At 36.2% G+C, this 20,161-nt stretch overlaps 2 protein-coding genes and 1 non-coding gene across 3 annotated transcripts in view; 1 reads left to right on the top strand and 2 right to left on the bottom strand.

Moving 5' to 3' along the window:
• Positions 1–15,077, top strand: part of LOC137393930 (fibrillin-2-like) — a 70,549-nt gene extending 55,472 nt beyond the window's left edge. The window contains exons 44-57 of the mRNA XM_068080644.1: positions 1,537–1,725; positions 1,905–2,036; positions 2,291–2,527; positions 3,924–4,049; positions 5,082–5,201; positions 5,456–5,668; positions 9,174–9,338; positions 10,378–10,584; positions 11,348–11,473; positions 11,608–11,730; positions 12,625–12,747; positions 13,034–13,162; positions 13,699–13,870; positions 14,526–15,077. Coding sequence (XP_067936745.1) covers positions 1,537–1,725; positions 1,905–2,036; positions 2,291–2,527; positions 3,924–4,049; positions 5,082–5,201; positions 5,456–5,668; positions 9,174–9,338; positions 10,378–10,584; positions 11,348–11,473; positions 11,608–11,730; positions 12,625–12,747; positions 13,034–13,162; positions 13,699–13,870; positions 14,526–15,051 — 2,588 coding nt within the window. The 3' untranslated portion in view covers positions 15,052–15,077. The remainder of the gene's footprint in view (positions 1–1,536; positions 1,726–1,904; positions 2,037–2,290; positions 2,528–3,923; positions 4,050–5,081; positions 5,202–5,455; positions 5,669–9,173; positions 9,339–10,377; positions 10,585–11,347; positions 11,474–11,607; positions 11,731–12,624; positions 12,748–13,033; positions 13,163–13,698; positions 13,871–14,525) is intronic.
• Trnae-cuc (transfer RNA glutamic acid (anticodon CUC)) lies at positions 5,759–5,830 on the bottom strand. The gene has a single exon. It is a non-coding gene; the product is annotated as a tRNA-Glu (tRNA).
• A 107-nt stretch (positions 15,078–15,184) lies between the features above and the next one.
• On the bottom strand, positions 15,185–20,057 carry LOC137395259 (palmitoyltransferase ZDHHC3-A-like). The gene is made up of 8 exons (XM_068082121.1): positions 19,849–20,057; positions 19,112–19,262; positions 18,866–18,981; positions 18,453–18,514; positions 17,344–17,437; positions 16,729–16,801; positions 16,054–16,162; positions 15,185–15,566 (listed from the first exon to the last, which is right to left on the bottom strand). Exons 1-8 carry the CDS (start codon positions 19,968–19,970, stop codon positions 15,481–15,483), a joined length of 813 nt encoding a protein of 270 aa, XP_067938222.1. The 5' UTR covers positions 19,971–20,057; the 3' UTR covers positions 15,185–15,480.
• Positions 20,058–20,161: the final 104 nt, after the last annotated feature.

The raw sequence follows: 20,161 nt of genomic DNA on the forward strand, positions 1-20,161 counted from the left end.
GACAGATCACACAGCACTTGTCCTTTGACAGATCACACAGCACTTGTCCTTTGACAGATCACACAGCACTTGTCCTTTGACAGATCACACAGCATTTGTCCTTTGACAGATCACACAGCATTTGTCCTTTGACAGATCACACAGCACTTGTCCTTTGACAGATCACACAGCATTTGTCCTTTGACAGATCACACAGCATTTGTCCTTTGACAGATCACACAGCATTTGTCCTTTGACAGATCACACAGCATTTGTCCTTTGACAGATCACACAGCACTTGTCCTTTGACAGATCACACAGCATTTGTCCTTTGACAGATCACACAGCATTTGTCCTTTGACAGATCACACAGCATTTGTCCTTTGACAGATCACACAGCATTTGTCCTTTGACAGATCACACAGCATTTGTCCTTTGACAGATCACACAGCACTTGTCCTTTGACAGATCACACAGCATTTGTCCTTTGACAGATCACACAGCATTTGTCCTTTGACAGATCACACAGCATTTGTCCTTTGACAGATCACACAGCACTTGTCCTTTGACAGATCACACAGCACTTGTCCTTTGACAGATCACACAGCACTTGTCCTTTGACAGATCACACAGCACTTGTCCTTTGACAGATCACACAGCATTTGTCCTTTGACAGATCACACAGCATTTGTCCTTTGACAGATCACACAGTATTTGTCCTTTGACAGATCACACAGCATTTGTCCTTTGACAGATCACACAGCATTTGTCCTTTGACAGATCACACAGCATTTGTCCTTTGACAGATCACACAGCATTTGTCCTTTGACAGATCACACAGCATTTGTCCTTTGACAGATCACACAGCATTTGTCCTTTGACAGATCACACAGCACTTGTCCTTTGACAGATCACACAGCATTTGTCCTTTGACAGATCACACAGCATTTGTCCTTTGACAGATCACACAGCATTTGTCCTTTGACAGATCACACAGCATTTGTCACAAAATTTTAGTAGATTTTATCGAAAATTGTCAGTATTTTGTATCATTTGAGCTGGTCTGACTGCCAGGATGTTTTAAGATTAAAATTAAAAAAAGACTGCAGTTCAAGCATTCAAAAGAAAAATACGGGCGAAATGCTGTCACTGGTTGATATTGTTGCTATAGTTGATATCGGCTATTGTGCTCAAGTTGCAGCATTACACGTCTCTATTTTGTCAGTCTCTTTGCAACTATAGATGTCATAATCACACTTTCGCTTGAATTTGGTTGAATCACTAATCTTGAAACATCCTGACAGTCAGATCATGTCAAACATAAAAACAATCGCTAATGATAGGAAAATACTGATACTTTCTGATAAAATTTACTAAAATTTGTGCTAGCTCATTTTTAATAACTTGTTTCGATACTTTTGCAAAGTTTAATATATCTTCCTTCTGTACTTGCTTCTTCCTAGCTTTCTGTAAAGGCTAACACGATGAATATGCACTGATCAATATTGTATTGCTAGATAAGTCCGCAAGTCTTACAGTTCAAGTGTCCATTTGCAGGAAGCTTCACGTGTGAGTGCCAGCAAGGCTACACCCTCTCAGATGGAGGCTATAACTGCAGAGACATAAATGAGTGTGTGGAGATACCAGACATGTGTGCCAGAGGCACGTGCACCAATTATGAAGGCTACCACCTCTGTTCATGCTCAGAAGGATTTGAATTGGGTCAAGGCCTCACTTTGTGTGTTGGTAAGATATTTGTGAAAATAATAATAATGTGGGAAAAGATTCAAAAGTTAGCTTTTGTTGCAAAAGCTGGAATCACTGCTAAATGTTTTTTCTCAAGTCATATGGCTTTCAAATGTGATGATGCGCTGATGTACTGAGACTTAATACATGTGCTAATATGGTATTTTCTTTTCTCACAGACATCAATGAGTGTTTGGCAATCCCAGATGCATGCGCCTTTGGTCAGTGTGTCAATGAAGAAGGCGCATACTACTGCAGATGTCCTGATAAATTTGTCCAAACATTTGATGGAACAAAAATTAAATGCATGGGTATGTAAGCAGCCAGATTGTTGCGCTTACGATATGAAATATGTTACTTTCAGACATGCATCTATACATTATATAGTTTTAGAGAAATGCCAATCTGCATTTGTCAACGGGTTAAATATTTTGGTTGACATGTCACATCTACTCATTTATGTAGCTCAGATGTTAAGATCATTTAGTTAAAATCCTAGTCTTTTTATAAGCTGTTGATAAATTACCTCCATATTTAATAAGTAAATTTTTTATCTCTCGTTTAGACACCCGCTACGGATTTTGCTATGAGGGCATAGTCAATGGTAGGTGCACTGGAGAGATGCCAGTCAGCGCCTCTAGGTCAGCATGCTGCTGTTCAGCGACAGCACCTGGGGCCTCATTGCCTGCTTGGTCCTATGAGGGGGTGTGCCAGCTCTGTCCTTCAAGGGACAGTGATGAGTTCAAATCCGTTTGTAACGTTGGGCTAGGATATACAGAGCTTCCTGGAGGGTCTGTCATTGGTGAGTCTGAGTGCTTGGCAATATCTTCTGTTGTGTTCGCATCTTTCTCAGCTTGTAAGAATCGATGGCTGGGCTCTACATGGAGGGTACAGTAAGTCGGGGCGGCTCAGCCGGCCAGCCGCCTCAGGGAATACGGGCCTTAGTACAGTATCACGTGCGTTCTATGATTATTGAACGGTTCTGCTGGAAACATATTTATCAAAGAACTGGTAGCACTGCACGGAATTTTAATAGATTTTATCAGAAAGTATCGATATTTCTCTATCATTTGTGATTGTTTTTGTTGTTTGAGGTGATCTGACTGCCAGGATGTTTCAAGATTAAAATCAACAAAACTTGATTGCAGTTAAAACGCTCAGATCATGCGAAAGTGTAATTATGACATCTACAGTTGCAAAGAGACTGACAGATTAGAGACATGTAAAGCTTCAACTCCAGTGCAATAGCTGGCATCAAATATAGCGATGATAGTAACTAGTGACGTCATTCCATACGTCTTTTTCTTCTGAGCGTTTTAACCGCAATCAAGTTTTGTTGACTCTAGCCTTGAAATATCACCTCGAACATGTCAAATCACCTTAAATATTAAAAACAATTGCAAATGATAGAAAAATACCAATACTCTGATAAAATCTACCAAAATTTTATGCGAGTTTATCTTAGAGGTTGGAATGTTCTTTTCCGTTGTCTCCTTTTGTGAAACAGTTCTGTGCCTCTAACTTCATGACATAATAAATAAGAACAAAACTATGGAGCGTTACTATAACTCTATCAACGGTATATTCAATCATAACTAGTAATCCATTTACTTCATTGTTAACATGTTAATTGTTAACATGTTAATTGTTAACATGTTAATTGTTAACATGCCTGACAGTTGTGTAATAAGTAACTTCAACATGTGCTAGTGATTGCAATAGTTTCTACAAAAGGAGACACCAAAATGGTTTTAATATAACAGGTTGATATGCTACATCTAATAATAGCAATAACTATTGTGTTGAAGTTCATTATAGTTCCTTTTTGTTTTTTAACAAATTGGTAACAATTGTTTGTTGACTTTTAAAAAACTTAAAACTATTAAACTAGCGTTTTTATTTTTAAATTTGACTAAATTACTTATCAGCTTGTCTAATTGGAAGGATTTTTTATAAATTCTCAAGTTTTGAACAAAGATTTTTGTTTATTACTGATGCTGAAAAAAATGAAGCAAACATTTTGTTAAAGACTTCAAGTAGGTGCAGATGCATCTAGATGGCAGGTAACGCATCATAATTATTGCAGATAACCCCACAGCCCTTAGGAAACTTTGAAATTTTGTGTTACCATTTTCTAAAAGTTGTGCTACTCACACTCATTGTTTTTCTTCCATTTTATCAGAACCGTGTGGTTTCAGATATAAATGAGTGTCTCATGCATGAGGACATGTGTAAGAATGGTCGATGCATAAACACGGATGGGGGCTTCAGGTGTGATTGTAACGCTGGCTTTGAGCTGGACCAGGATTCAGAGTTATGTGTAGGTAAGTTGGTACAGTCAAGCATAGCCCTGTTGAGGTAGCTGACACCACTGTTGAGGTAGCTGACATTACTGTTGTGGTAGCTGACACCACTGTTGAGGTAGCTGACACCACTGTTGAGATAGCTGACACCACTGTTGAGGTAGCTGACACCACTGTTGAGGTAGCTGACAACACTGTTGAGGTAGCTGACACTATTGTTGATGTAGCTACACCACTGTTGATGTAGCTAGCACCACTGTTGAGGTAGCTGACAGTACTGTTGAGGTAGCTGACACTACTGTTGAGGTTGCTGACACTACTGTTGATGTAGCTACACCACTGTTGAGGTAGCTGACAGTACTGTTGAGGTAGCTGACACTACTGTGTCAGTTACCTTGACCAGTTAGGCTTCATTGGTGTGGTTGTGATGTTATTGCAAAAGGAATTGTATGGAAAAGTGAAAAAATAACTCCCAAGTTGCCTGTACTTTGGTAATAAGCGTTCATTGGATTGGAGAATTATAGAGTATTTCGGATCCAATTTGATGGAATTCCAGAACTAAAGCCTGTAGTTAAAAATCATTTACAGGTAGAGTGAAAGCACTTAATGTCCAAGGTTAGTTATATATAGCACACCTAGTGTTACATTATCTCTGGGTATTAAGCTTTCCACAACAATATTAGTTAGTATTTTTGTTCTACATTGGCAAGTATATACATGTACTTCCCTAACGGTCCGCGGCGGTATTACCTTACGTCAGTTTGTCTTCACACTGTTGGTATTGTAGAACATTCCTGTTTAAACTTTTTATTTACATCTTCACTTGTGATATTTAAATTCAATAAATAGAGTGTTATTCAAAAACATTAGGCAATCATGACACACAATGTTTAGCCATCGTCGGTTACATTACAGACCAATTTGGGGCTGCGCGAAGAAGAGTGATAGAATGACTAACACCTACTTGTACCTTTCAGCACACTCCCACTGGTTCACCTTTCTTTCACCTTGTTCTTGTGAATTATTTTTTTAATTTCCACTAATGGTTTGCAGACATAGATGAGTGTGAGGAAAGGGACGCATGTGGACAAGGACTATGTAGAAACACTATTGGAGGATTTATTTGCTCCTGCAATGTAGGATTTGAGGTTGGAATGACTGGGAGATGCGCAGGTAAATAAAATATTGTTTGTAGACTTACTCATGTCGTTTGATGTATTAGATAGAACCAGAAGCAATGCTGTGATTTGTAATTTAACCATGAAATTTCATAGCTGGCATGTATATAATTATGTTGTTACTTCTATTGCTTTATCGTGTTTGTTGCTCTCCCAGCCCTTTAAAACCATAGTAGTTACCCAGAACCGTACTGATGCATGATATACTTGTCATTTATTTATTTATACTCACCTTTTGTATTTATATAGATATCAATGAATGCGATAACTTCAACATTCACCAGTGTGCATTCAGATGCTACAACATGCCAGGAACCTTTGTTTGTACTTGTCCATCTGGCTACCAACTGGCAAATGATGGAAAGCATTGTACAGATGTTAATGAATGTCTCAGTGCCAGCAACAACTGCAAATATGCTTGTAAAAATCTGATTGGGACTTTTATTTGCGTTTGTCCTGTTGGTAAGTATATAAACGGTTCATTGAATTTTTTTTGCTGCAGTTATTATCACTGTGAGCATCAAGCTTGGTAAAACATGACACAAAAACAAATTCCCAGACGGGGAATCGAACCCCGGCCACGGCGGTGAGAGCGCCGGATCCTAACCACTAGACCACCTGGGAATAGATATGCAATTACTTAAACTTAATCAATTTATAACGTATTTGAGTCACGCGTCGGTTGTTCGATAGCCCGTTTATGTACTGTAATGAAGTTTCTATTGAAATAGCTAACAGCATATAATAGAACATTGTCCAGCGCGAAGAGTTTGTTTGGAAGTATGTTCACGCTTGTCAGAAAGCTGACGAGCGTGAACATGTCATTGCACATAACTTCATAAGTAGCAGCTATAATAACTAATGGGACTTTGAATAATAGTTTGCTGTTTACCTTAGAACTATTCGAACCCTGATCAAAAAAACTACAACTCATGATCAGTGCGCTGTTCCTAGGGGTTTCACTCTCTTCTATTCATTCCCATGGGCTAGTCTGAGATGTTATAAAATGTACCCTTTCCACTGACTTACACATTAATAAAAAATTACCCCTTATCACTTCATCGCCACAGACTAATTGCCCCCTTTTTTGGCTCAATCACTGCTCCTACCCTGTTTGGCCCCTATCCACTGCACCAAGCTAAAAAAAACATGCCCTTTTTATGAAAACACTCTAGAGTGTCTGGCCCCCAAAAAACATCCTTCAGCTCTCGGGGATGGAAGTTGAGAGTGAAATCCCTTGGGTGCTGTTGAACATGAAAAGATACCATTTTTGAAGCAAAAATTTTGCTAGATCTTGTTTAGAAATGACCACGGTGACACAACTGTCCTATTAGTTCGTATAAAAAGTTACTAACCTTGATAAATGTTTGCTTGTTGGTTCAATATGGAAGATTGCAACTGCTTTAACATTGCTTCCAAGTATGCTTGAGAAATTCAGAGAGAAGTTGGCCGTTTTATATTGTGCTCTAGAGTGAATCTTTACTGCAGTTCATCTCTGTGAATATGCAGTGAATGGCTTAGAGAGGCCTAGCAATGTATGGTCAAGTTCTGGTCAAGTATTTGAGAGTAGCATAGATATGTTAGCTAAAAAGCATCGCAGTACCCAACTAGAATGCACAGTCTATATTGTGATAAGTAGATAAAAAGCTATGTTTCGATATGAGCAAAGTTGAATTAGAGGGAATAGAAGTAGAGTGTAGAATATAATGAAACATCTAAAATGAAAAAGCACAGAATAGTGATTAATAAACTGTACTGTAACTGGCGCCAGCCACGCAGAGCTGAGTTATCTTTCTCACATACATATGCTGCTGTTTTAGTATTTTATCATTGAATGCGCAATTGTAAAACATTTACCAAGCTGGGCCCTGAGTAAACATTGTTGTCAGTAGTAAATGGAAAACTACATCAATCCAATAATCACCAAAAAAGACTTGTGTTTATTCTTTGAGTAACGCTGGTTACATGAACATAGTTAAAAGTATTTCATAACATTTATTGCATTGTATAAATTTCTGCTCCATGAAGATGATGAAATATGGCAATGTTATGGTATAAGAACTATTAAGCTATGAATTAATTTACCGTAAATCCTTTATTTCAATGCCACCTCTATTTGACCACCACTATGAGAGAAGGGTTGAAAAATTGAGCGCCATGGCATTCATTTAGAGGTTTTACGGTACTTACTGTTAATCAGGTGGACTGTTCTCTTTTTGTATCTGTGTAATCTTGCCACTTTGTCCAGTGGCAATAGCCATACATGTATAAACATAAATCATTCATCTGTTGTGCACCAGGTTGGGCCTGTGAAGCTGTTTGCAATGATTTCTTAAATTGGCTACAATCAAAGAATTTACCTTAGCACTAATAGTAAACAAGTACTTCCTTTACTAGAAATACATTTTAGTATGATTTAAAAGCGTGTATATAATCCCACGACCAAACAAGAGCGAAGCGATTGATTGGGAGATTTATGATAAATGCATATGTGCACACAACTCCCGAAAAATTATCCGTTAACGGCCGTCACCAAACCCTTGCAACGAAATCCTATCAACAAATTTAACTATTTTTCAGTAAAGTCGTTTAAGTATAATAATGATACAAAACGCATATAAACGTATTTAAATATGTTACCAAGCCTTTGAAAGGTTACCGCAAATTCCTAAAACTAACCCATCTGATCGGATTATACACAAATAGACAGATTAATTTGGACGAAAATCGCCACAAAACGCTTGAAAAGCTTGGTTTAATAAAAGTTAAGACCGGAAATTGAAACGCCGAGCGACAGAGAATAGAACGATAAAGTCTTGCGCATTTCACAAAAAAATAACGTGCACTTTTCACCAGTCTATAGCATTGTCGAATTGCCGAAGGTTTCGGCAATTAACATAGGAGTACAGAAATCGTTTCATTTTTGCCGATTTCAATTTTTTCATTTTCATTTTCATTTGCTGACACATTTGAGTACTTTCGTATTCTAACTGATGTCCAACACAGTGTAGGCCTAAGTAAAGGAAATGACGATGATATTTTTTTAACGGTTCTTATGAGATTATTACAATAATTAATTATAAGTTTGGATGACTACAGAACAATGACTACGTAGTACAGATTTTCTAAAAATCTAACGCAGTGTAAGTAAAGGGAATGATGATGATATTTTTTCTAACGGTTCTAATGAGATTATTACAATAATTAATTATAAGTTTGGATGACTACAGAACAATGACTACGTAGTACAGATTTTCTAAAAATCTATATAAATATCACAACTTTGTGATATTGTTAGCTATGACGTTTTGAAATGTAAACAAAATTGTGCATTGGTTTTATATTATTACTATATTAATAATATTGATTATTCTAATAATATCAGTGCATTTTACTTCTAATATTGGCCAATATTGCATTTCTCTTTTTGCAGGAGGAGAGATATAAACATATAATTTTTTCCTTTCATTATTGCTATTTGTTGTATATAATAACAGCCACACCCATTACAGCTACCATTGCAGTTATCCTATTTGACTGCTAGTATTGCATTTCTCAACCATTAGTACCTTTTTCTTTTTTCCAATATCACTTTGGTCATGGGCTGTATGACAGTGGAATTTCTAGTACTTCTAGAGTTCATAATCCTCTTTCTAGTCTATGCCAAGTCCTTCAGGATTTGAGATTGGTACTAAGATTTATGGCAGTAAAGATATTCCATTCATAAATCAGCCTGTACACGCAAAACGTGTAAAACTTGCAACTAGTAATAATGTGTTGTTGTGATAGTTTCCCTAACTTTAGATTGAGAGTAACCATTTGCCAAGCTGATTTTAACAGAGGTCTGTAATTTGTTGAGTTGTCCTAGCATGTTTTCTTAAATGTAGCTAGAAGTTCGTGTTGGTTTTCGTACCCAAGCATCTATTTTAGTGTAGCCTCTTTAGTGCTGGTTCTCTTTGCACTGCAGGCTTTGAAAAGGTACAAGGCTATCTTGATGAGTGTCGCGATGTAGATGAATGTCAGGTTAACTCTGACATTTGTCAACATGGTCGCTGCGTGAACATCAATGGTGGCTACAGATGTGAATGCTACTCTGGATACACCCCATCAACAACTGGACTCTCATGCGTCGGTATGTATCAGGACATGGTGAGCGACTAACATAGTCAGCTGAAGCTTGTCTTACATTCAGTAACTATTACTAACCACTGTATAACTATTACTAATTACTGTATAACTATTACTAACTATTGTGTAACTATTACTAACCACTGTGTGACTATTACTAACCACTGTATAATTATTACTAACCACTTTTTAACTATTAATAACCACTCTGTGACTATTACTAACCACTGTGTAACTATTACTAACTACTGTGTAACTATTACTAACCACTGAGTAAATATTACTAACCACTGCTTAACTATAACTGCTGATCTCATTTAGATTCAATCAGTATGTTTATTTTACAATTACTAGGTGATAGTAGTTAGCCATAGTAGATTCATGTTATGTTAAAAAATGAGATATAATAATTGTACAGACATTCAGTTTTAACCATCCCAACTTGTTCACACATTTTCCACACGAGTAGCTAGAGACTAACAGTTAGAGAGGCTATATTATTATATTATTTGTGAAGCTGTACCTTGAAATCCATGTGATCCATAAACAGTCAGTTCAAACAAGAATTTTAATTCCAGTTAAGTTCAAAGACATAATGATAAAACAACTATTTTTAGTCTTCAAAATGTGATTTTAAGAAATCTATGTTTACTCTAATTATACAAGCGCCAGAAAACATGATTTTTAACACGATGTATTTTTCATTTCATGTCCAAGATAAGTTAGCGAGTTTTGTACATTTTAAGTTGAGCTCAAGTTTTAGTTGTTGCACAACATTGTACTGGAAATGTTTAAATGTCTCTGTGTTGTTTTTCACAAAGCTAATCTAGGTTGTCAGTTGTTACCATCTATATTGTCTTCTGATTCAGCAAAACATCAAACTATCCGTAGCTGATAATTTGTTATATAATCAGCTGGCTGATGGGATGCGCTATTGAATGCTGTTCTATCGATTGCAAAGTTGTCTATTTCCGTGATCACTTCAAGTTGTATCCACCACTGGCATGTCTTTACTAGCAGAAATTCTACTTTTGTCTGTTTAGACTCTAGAGAGGAAACCTGCTACCACAGGCTAGATGATTTCGGGCAGTGCTTCACCAATTCTAGCCTTCCAACTGCAACCTACTCAGTCTGCTGTTGCTCGCGAGCCTTAGCATGGAGTAACTCGTGCGTTCGCTGTCCATCTGTTGGAACAAAAGATTACAAGGATCTCTGTCTATTTGGGCCAGGCTTCAATAATACCGGACAAGGTGATGCCATGGTACCAATAGCTACCGTTGTAGACTCACTCAGTTGAGTCATGCGTTAAAATTGTTTGTCCATGTGTGGAAGTGAGTCCATCTTTTCACTGAGTGTATCCAAGAACTTGTGGTGGTCGACATACCAAATCACATCGATGAACTTGCACAAAATTTTAGTAGATTTTATTTGAAAGTTTCAGTATGTTTCTATCATTTGTGATTCTTTTTGATGTTTGAGGTTGTCAGACTGACAGGATGTTTCAAGATTACAATCGACAAAACATGATCACAGTTAAAACTCTCAGAAGAAAAATACATGCGGAATAATATCACCAGTTGCTATCGGTACTATAGTTGATATTGGCTATTGCTTTCAAGTTGCAGCATGACGGGTCTCTATTTTGTCAGCTTTTTGTAAATATAATTATACGTCGTAATTTAGCACTTTTGCTTGATCTGAGCATTTTAACCCCGATCAAGTTTTGTCGATTTTAATCTGTAAACATCCTGGCAGTCAGATCACCTCAAATATCGAAATCAATCACAAATTATAGACACATACCAATATTTTTTGATAAAATCTATTAAAATTTTATGTGAGCTCATCATTTAAGGGTCAAAAATGATCTACCATTGTACCATTTACCACCTCACCTAATGGAATCTACCAATTACAATGACTTGAAGTATGTCTATTCTATCTAATGCGTAAGCATCACAAAAGAGCTAAAGCACTCTAACTACCTGAAAAAACAGCATTTTATGTTGGCAGATATAAATGAGTGTCTCCTCATGCCAGATGCGTGTCACAATGGACGATGCCTGAACACCATGGGAAACTATAGGTGTGCATGCAATCCGGGCTTCAAGGTTGCTGATTCTGGAAAGGAGTGTATTGGTAAGTGTACAGGTCTTAGTCAGTCAACCTCTCCCGAGAACGTAGAGTATATGGCGGAACTAAAGATTGGTATATGATGCGAACATTTCTCAAAATTTTATGAGTATTTCTAAGTCTATGTTATTGTCTATTAGATGTAGATGAGTGTGCCCTTAGGCGCTCTCGATGTGGATACAAATGTGTCAACACATTTGGGAGCTTTGAGTGTGTCTGCCCAGACGGAGAAAGCCTGTCATATGATGGGAGAACTTGCCATGGTGAGTCTCACTTTGATGACATTTGCCGACCTCTCACTTAATCAGTTCTGCTAGTACGGGTGGCCATTAAAATGCTGGAACAACCCATGTTTCCTATATTATAGTTTTATGATTTTACGAGCTGAAATATCTCTAGCTCTGTATATAGCATAGCCTAAGTTGTAACAAATATAAAATAATACATAATATTATTACGAATCTAGCTTTTGATTAAACACCCTACTCACTACTTATTCTATTTGTCTGGTTATGTCTGTAGGACTAAATAGATATTTTGGAATCATCTAAACATGCAGTTAGCGTTTCACCAATAGATTTTTTCTAGTATGTCAGAAAATTCATGCATAAAGTTCAGCATGGAACATTTGCTACGACAAAACATTCTTGCGCACTGCTCACACTTAATCTAGGCAGGATTCCTTTGTGGCAAGTTTCTTAACTGATTTATGAAATGTTAAAAAAGAAATATTGCATTAGTCTTTAGGTTCTTTACGATCCCTCATTTATGCACAAATTGTTTTGCTTTGAGAATTCTATACCTACGTCTTCATTACTGACACGGGTTTTTCAACAATAAACTTCATAACAGAAGCAAAAGTAGAAATCATAGCAAGACAACCCAAAAGAACCCTTCCTAAAAGTTTTACAAGCAGGCAATGTAAAAATATTTCTGTTTGGTGGTTTTATAAATAATGTAATAGTAAAATTATATTGAAGGAGTGAGTTTAGAGAAGCCTTTATGGCAGCCTTTATGACATAATTATCAGCATTATTGGGCCAATATATTACAAATAGGCATAAACTATCCTGCTGATATAATTTACTGTGTAATTCCATAGAACACAAATGTGTTTTAATGACAAGATAATAGTATTAGTATATTTGATATGACAGACATAGATGAGTGTTTCCTGGGACAGAACCGCTGTCCAATTAATGCTACCTGTGTTAACACTAAAGGAGGTTACCTCTGTCGCTGTCCACCAGGTCACGAGGAGCAGCAGTCCATCTGCATTGGTCAGTGTGATAATGAGTTGTATCACATAAAGTAGTAAATTAAAGTTGTCTGCTCCTTACACCCGCAATGTTCACAACAAAACACTTGTATTTATTACTGAATAAATTAATACTAATTGTCTATTAAATTTCAATGGCTATCATATTCAAGCATCACAACGGACAAAAAACAATAATTCTCTCAAAGTGATAGTTTTGTCAAAGCAAGTTAATTCATGATCAATATGTCATATCAAAATCTCAACACCTGACGTAATTGTATGTAGTGATTGCTTGTGTTTTATAGATGTGAACGAATGCAGTGATAGAAGTATCTGTGGAAATGCTCGATGTGTAAACACAGCGGGCAGCTACTCATGCGTCTGCCATCGCTATGGAGAAGTTTTTAACCCAAGCACTCTTCAATGTGAACGAGGTATGTACTGGGTGTTGTTCATCTTCTTTATATACAAATATGAAATTTTAAATGTTTTCTCTTGAAGGGGTAAAATTACTTTTATGTCTTATTTGGACTGCATGAATTATAATATTAAAATGCTTTCTTTCATTATTCAAAACTTTATAAAATAAAATACAAAAGTCAGCTTGAAAATCAGAACGACCAAATATTTTATTTCATGGAAGGTTTTTCGCAATCATGCCGACAATGAAGGTCAGGTTGATCCATATCCTTGTAATGTTAGCAATTCCTGATTAACCTTTTAACAGTTTGCTTCAGCAAAGCTTTGTCATATCATTTAATTAATTACAACAATTTTTTTGGAACAAAAAATGTCAAATGAGGTTTTAAAATGTAAATGAGGCATATTAAGGGTAGTTATGACCAGGATTGTTGAGATTCTGTCTACTCTGACATACTGCAGAAGATTTTGACATCATTCTCTCTGTTAACACACCCTATCTAATAATCAGAGGCTGGCACTTGTAAATAGTGTACCTTGTTTCAATTAGATGGTGGCAAGGGAAGGCTACCCTTGACAACAGGTGCGCCACAAGGAGGGCATAATCGATATCCAGATGGAGAGAGTCACTGTGTAGATGATGATTGTATGTTTCCATGTGAGCGATACGGTATGCAGTACTACTGCGGATGTCCACTCGGCTACCAGCTCGTAGATAAAGGGTAAGTCATCCTTCTACAGACATTTTTAGGAATGAACAAAAAAGTGACAAGTGTAAAACAACAAAACAAAAATAATGACAGGTTGCTAAAAATGAGATGCCTCAAAACCTATTCAAGGTGTCAGTCTCTAAAATTCATACTGACAACATTTTTCAATTGTTTTGATTATGAATCGCTTTTTGGCCAGATTTTTTTTCTCAAATCATTTTGTTTATGAATTGCAACTAGACAATGTAAATTATACTCATTCAAGATAAACACTCATATACACACACACCTAATAGCAAGTAATTAAATGATCAAACCTGATGTGATTTCATGATCACTCACGATCACATCGCACATCAACTATCGATGTGATTGGATGATCATACCTTACACGACTGGATGATCACTTATATCAGATGTTATTAAATGATCACTCACACCTGAGGTGATCGGATGATTACTCACCGTATAACATTAGATGATCATGCCTGACATGATCTTATGAAACTTTTTCAGAGCAGTGTCTGCTTGAAACTTTCCTTTCAGTTACACCCCTGACGAATATAAAAATTATGCGTTACTACTTTCTTTGCACATTTTATGTCATCTATTCTTTTTCAAAAACTGGAGAGGCATTATTTTCCAAATGCAAGAATTTTTATTTTAGCCATTGTATCGCCACTATAAGTCCTCCTGATGAAGAGTACTTTCAAGGTCGGTTACCGCTACCACATGTTCCAAGCATTCAAGGTAATGGACTTCCTTTAGGAGAGGGTTGCTGGTTGTGTGGCATTAGCCAAGGAGAAATCAATGACCTATCAGCTGCAGTAGCCACGCCATCTCTTTATTTTGGGAGACGAAGACGCTCCGTTAAACACGCTCTATCAGATGAGCAACTTGAACAAATGTTATTAAGTCCTGCAGAGATTGTCATCAAGTCATCGATGACAAAGGTAAAACAGAAAAATGAGCTGCTCAAGCTGTTACAGAATCACAAAAATGCGCAAAAGGAGACCTACCAACTCTTTGGTGATGGTAAAGAAAAGTTTCATGTTAATCGCTACGATGATAAGAGCATTTCCTTGACTTTTCAACACAAAGTTGTAAAAAGCCGAGAATATAGATTAGTTCTGGTAGTAAGTTCCTTGAATGATGCACTTCTTTTACCAATTAGTGTGAAGGTAATCCCATAGGGTTATTATATTTGTTCTGCTGAGAGATCATCATTTCCAATCATTTTACATGTAAACTAATCAGCAATTTTGTGTAATCATATTTTGTGTAAACTTTCTATTTAGATAATTCATTTAGATTTAGACCAACTGATTGTAGCTATTCATTGAGTGTTTTATTTCCTAATGTTGTAAATTCTAACAATATAAATATACTACATTAAAAGTTCGTAATATAAAAAGTCATATGAATGAATAATCTAAAATTGAAACTAACAAATTATGCCCTACCAAAACTCTTAAAAAAAATAGACCAAAGGTTTTCTGGATATGTTGATGAACATAAACAACAATAGCCACACTATCAAACTTCATAAATTGAATGAAAATATGAACTATCATTTCACACAGGAAAATAGACGTCAAGATTTTGATAGTTTGTTGTTCGCATCAGACAGTCTCCAGCATCATAGGTTTTCTGAGAATAGGTCTGGGACCAGATACATTAAAAGGCAGCAACCAGAAAGCGGGATGACCTGTAAAGTAGTAATCATTCAGCATTAACTAGCCATCGGGTATCAATTACAAATTCTATTGTAGTTGACGAGAAAAGATGCACATATTTATATGAGATTCATAAGTTGACCATCGCTGGAATCACCACCCTCTTTAGTGGTGGTGGATGTATCAAAGCTTTGGATGATGTGTGAGTGCTGGCTGTTGGTAAATCCATTACTAAATGTACATAAATAAATTCAAGTACATGATTAAGTACAATTTAAGTACAAGTACACGTTTCAATGTTTTAGGACTTCAATTTTTGTCATAAATATTCGTGTAAAAATGGGGGCATTTACCAAACCTATGTATGTTCAAGTGTTAGTCCCGTTACAGACATGATATCTGCAGGAATCTAATGCATTTGTCTCCCTGGAAGGGTAACTAAAGTGGTATGGTGTGTTAAATATATGCATCAGAACAGCTCGACTGTGAATTTAACTCTGCATAATGCTGCATACAAACCTTTTCCAAACACTTCAGAGCAGGCCTCAGTAGTAGTGAGTTTTCTTTGTGCACCGTCTTTCCTTATTAGCTGCTCAATCTTAGTGGCATCTGAGAGTATAGCGCACACCTACAGACGATAAACGATGATACAATTCGAAATAAGAATCGCCCATAATATTAGTAATATCACAGGCTAGTAATCTTAAGATGTTCTGAATAACAAACACATCCAATACTAGGGATGTATTTTGAGTTTGGTCAAGGATGTAACCCATCACTAGCCAATTATGTGATATGTCCTGTATATGGCTGACTGAGCCTTTTCAAGGACGATGTTACTCATAGTCTTTCCTCTGAATCATTAATAAAAATCAGGGACTGAGTTCTAATTCATTAAAATGATTACACAAAACTGTTTTAACCAGCAAATTAAAAAATATTTAAATAATTTATACCAAATACAAATAATTTTTTAGCTTAAATAATTGCATTAACTGCTATGGAGAGGCAACTCAAAATTTTATACTGAATTTGGACAGAGTGAGGAGATCAACTAGCTGTGAGACCAGTGGAATTAGATAAGACCCTTGAGTTCGTTGAATCATCTCGCTAAACGCAAATAAACCAAATACCTTCAGCTGCTCTACCAGTCTGAGACACCTGTTTTTGACATATATTATTATTAATATTTACCTGATCGCACCCAATGGCGATGACAAAAAGGAGAAACAAAGCGCATTCGACCACCAGTATGATTGTATGCATCCTACAATGGTAGATCTTGATATTACAAAGTAATATTGTTCAAACAATCATACAGCAATCTCGTCTATGAATATTTAACATCACATGTTTATCGTCATTTACCACGGCATGACTGTCAATAGATATGTAGGGACATATTCTATTGTATAGCGGATTATTTGTTAATATATTGAAATTACAAAATATATTGAAATACAAAATTGAATTGCTTTGAATATATTTACCATTTCTGAATATGTTTGACAAGAATGGTAAAGATATGAAGACACAAAGAAAAGGAAATTCTTACATGGGTTTAACAAGCCTTAACATGTGAATAATTAATTGGAAGACATGAACTGTTACCGTGCATGTAAAATAATCGCTAAGTTCTCTTAAACTTCCCTAGTTGATGCCAAAAATCTTTTCAGCTTAGTTAATCAGCAGAGTAATTCCCCCCCCCCCTTTACCACTGATAGTAGCAAACATTAATGGCCTGCGCTTGTATCATGATCACTTCATTGCAACCGAAGTACATTGAGACATCTGAGCTGGAATACTAACAATTTTTTTTCTTTGTCGTGACCATTAGAAGAAAACTCTGGATGGGTCAGCCAGTAAGTTATCGTCATAAATATTGCGTATGTGCTCGCAACTCCTGCAATAGGAAACAAATAAGAAGGCCAGCATATAGGCATAAAGATGTAATGCTGATATTTAAAATTGAAGGTAGAGGAAGGCCATTGGTGATCTGTAGAATAATTGAACAGTTATGACCAGTCAGCACAAAGCAGATCAGAACTTTAAGACAATTTGCTAACAAGAAGCCAAAGACATTAGACTGGAATAGGGCATCCCGATCGGGGCGCAAGCTGTTGTTTACGGCGGTGTAAGATCTAATGGTAAAACAAAGAAAGTGCATTTGGCGTCACAACAACTTGCCTGTGTGAATCTAGATTTTCATCTCTCCTATATAACAAAAATAATTATCCTAACGCCATCAATCCTGAAAATGATGCGCATTTCATTTGCTCACAAGGAAACACGTTTCAATCAGATAATAGCAGAGAGGAGGCAGGGAAAAAGTCCAAGATCATACCGTCAGTTGCTTTTTATATGCTGGTCTGTGTGAAAATGTTAGACTTCTTAGAATGACTTTCCAATAACGTATTGTTTTCATATATTCCGAATATATTTGTTTTATATTGCTTTGAGCCACTGTTGTTTCATTGAAAACAAGGGACGCAAGATAGCCTCATCAGTAGTAGGGGGTTCGGCAATAAGAAAGAATAGGGAAGCTATGGGAGGGAAAGAGGGAAGCTCTGGGCCAGGCTTGATTAAAAGAAATACAAAAAAGCTTTTCTTTTACCGACTTATAATCAAGGGAGATATTCATGTTTAGTCATACAGTTTAGAGTGAGCACTCGGACAAATGCGCACATTATTTCATACATGTGGTTAAGAATGGGCACAAGTAAATATGAATATTCAAAATTCAACAACTATTTGAAGAGCTGTTGTTTATTTTAACTAAATAATGATTCTACTTTGTTTTAAAATATGTTGCCCAGAATTGCTTTCAGACTGTCACTGGCATTCGATGTTTGATGAAATAAGATTGTTAATTGTTTCAATACATGCGTGGTTAAAGACCTAAGGTCATAATAACTTACCTACATAAAAGAGGAACATGATAAAGAACTTTTGATTATACTCTCCAACACAGTTGTTCACCCTAAAACAACAACTCAAGTTAAAGTTTTGTCAAGTTAAAACAATCAACATTTTCAGTAATTAGTAATAAACAAAATTTGATGACGCGTCAATAACATAAAAATATATTATATTATCAAAACAGGCATGCAAAAACAAAGCGACAAAATTATTCATACGAGTAAAGAACCAAGGCTATAATTATGTACATTGATCTCCAACCACATTCCCGCTCTATTACTAATACTAGCTCAGACATGAACATGCATAAGCCAATCCACCAGCATGCCTAACAATATAATGGAAGACGTGAGGTTGTGAGCTAGATATAATTGTTTTCAATTAGGATGTATGTCAAGGAGTATAAGCATACCAGGGGCAGTGATGGTCCATCTTCTGAATGCATCTGCCGCATATTCTACAATGGTGCGCACGTGGGGGTCTGTATGTTCGACATTTATTGCAAACTGTCCAGCCATCCATACCTCCCTACGCAGCAAGCATATTATGATGTCTATATTTTGTAAAGATTGAACACATGTGCATCATTATGCTAGATTGAAATTGGCTTTAGCAACATTTTTATGTTCTTAATTGAAAATTATATGCATGAATTTACCTTTTGTTGAGTTGCATGAAGAAGTTTTAGATCTATGGGTGTTGAGGGTAATGGCACCATGCCAGGATCACAGGTTACGGCTCTGATGTGGGAGATTATTAGTAAGAAAATTAGAGTGTTAAATATCACAGTGTTAATTGGAGCCCAAATACTGCAACAGACAAAAAACTTTTAATCTTATCTGTGATTTAATAATTTAATTCTAAAGTCAATACACAACTATAGACCAGGAAGGCTTAGAATCACAACCCGAGGTCATGCTTCTCAACTAAGGAAGAGGAGGTTTGTGTCACATGTTTATGGGCTATAAAAAAGAAACTGACATGTAGTTTTCAAATGGTACTCAAAAAGCATCAGATACTTTATAGCAGATAACTGAGAGTGAAATCGATGAGCTTGCATAAAATTTACTAGAACAATTGGGGTAAAATAATACTTTGGTTACAATGTGCATAGCTGTCTTTTTTCAACCATATCATAAAACTTTTAGCAATCATTTGACCAGCTTTATTTTGTCATAAAAATTTTAAAACCTTTCTTTGCATCTTTAAAAGGAATTAAAGCGGTCAAAGTCCTATTTGCTGTATAACTACCAATTTTGCTAAGCAGCGTAAAACAAAAATACGGTGTATATGATTTAAAATGATTGACCTAAAAACAAAACTTGTGTAGTCTAACGTCAAACAACCTTTTAAATAAGGGAACGGCAACTACGACAATGTCATAGTAAATCTCACCTTCCATTTTCGCCCAAAGAGCCTAAAATCATGTGAAGTGTAACGACATAGTCTGCGTATATAACAGCTGCATAAGTCATACCTATACATATAAACCCACATATATCTTTTCTAAACACCATAGTAACGAAAAACGGTTGCTCGTATTTATCTGGTATTTAGTTACACAATATCTCAATTTTAACGCAGCAAACTTGTTCTTAGCAACAGGAAACTAGACCGAACATCAAAAAATGTCGAAATGGAACCCAGCGTAAAATCTAATTTGTTACAGAAAAAAGACGTATTGAAGCATCGTCGTAATTCATTAATT

This window comes from Watersipora subatra, chromosome 4 (assembly GCF_963576615.1).
Source record: "Watersipora subatra chromosome 4, tzWatSuba1.1, whole genome shotgun sequence".
NCBI classification, from domain to species: Eukaryota; Metazoa; Bryozoa; class Gymnolaemata; order Cheilostomatida; family Watersiporidae; genus Watersipora; species Watersipora subatra.

Excerpts from the sequence above, each read along its gene's own strand:
- LOC137395259 (XM_068082121.1), bottom strand. The coding sequence starts at position 19,970 with ATGGTGTTTAGAAAAGATATATGTGGGTTTATATGTATAGGTATGACT. Across the intron at positions 19,263-19,848 it reads TCTTTGGGCGAAAATGGAAG|TATTTGGGCTCCAATTAACA; the intron begins GTGAGATTTACT and ends TGTCTGTTGCAG. Across the intron at positions 17,438-18,452 it reads CATGTTCCTCTTTTATGTAG|GAGTTGCGAGCACATACGCA; the intron begins GTAAGTTATTAT and ends TTCCTATTGCAG.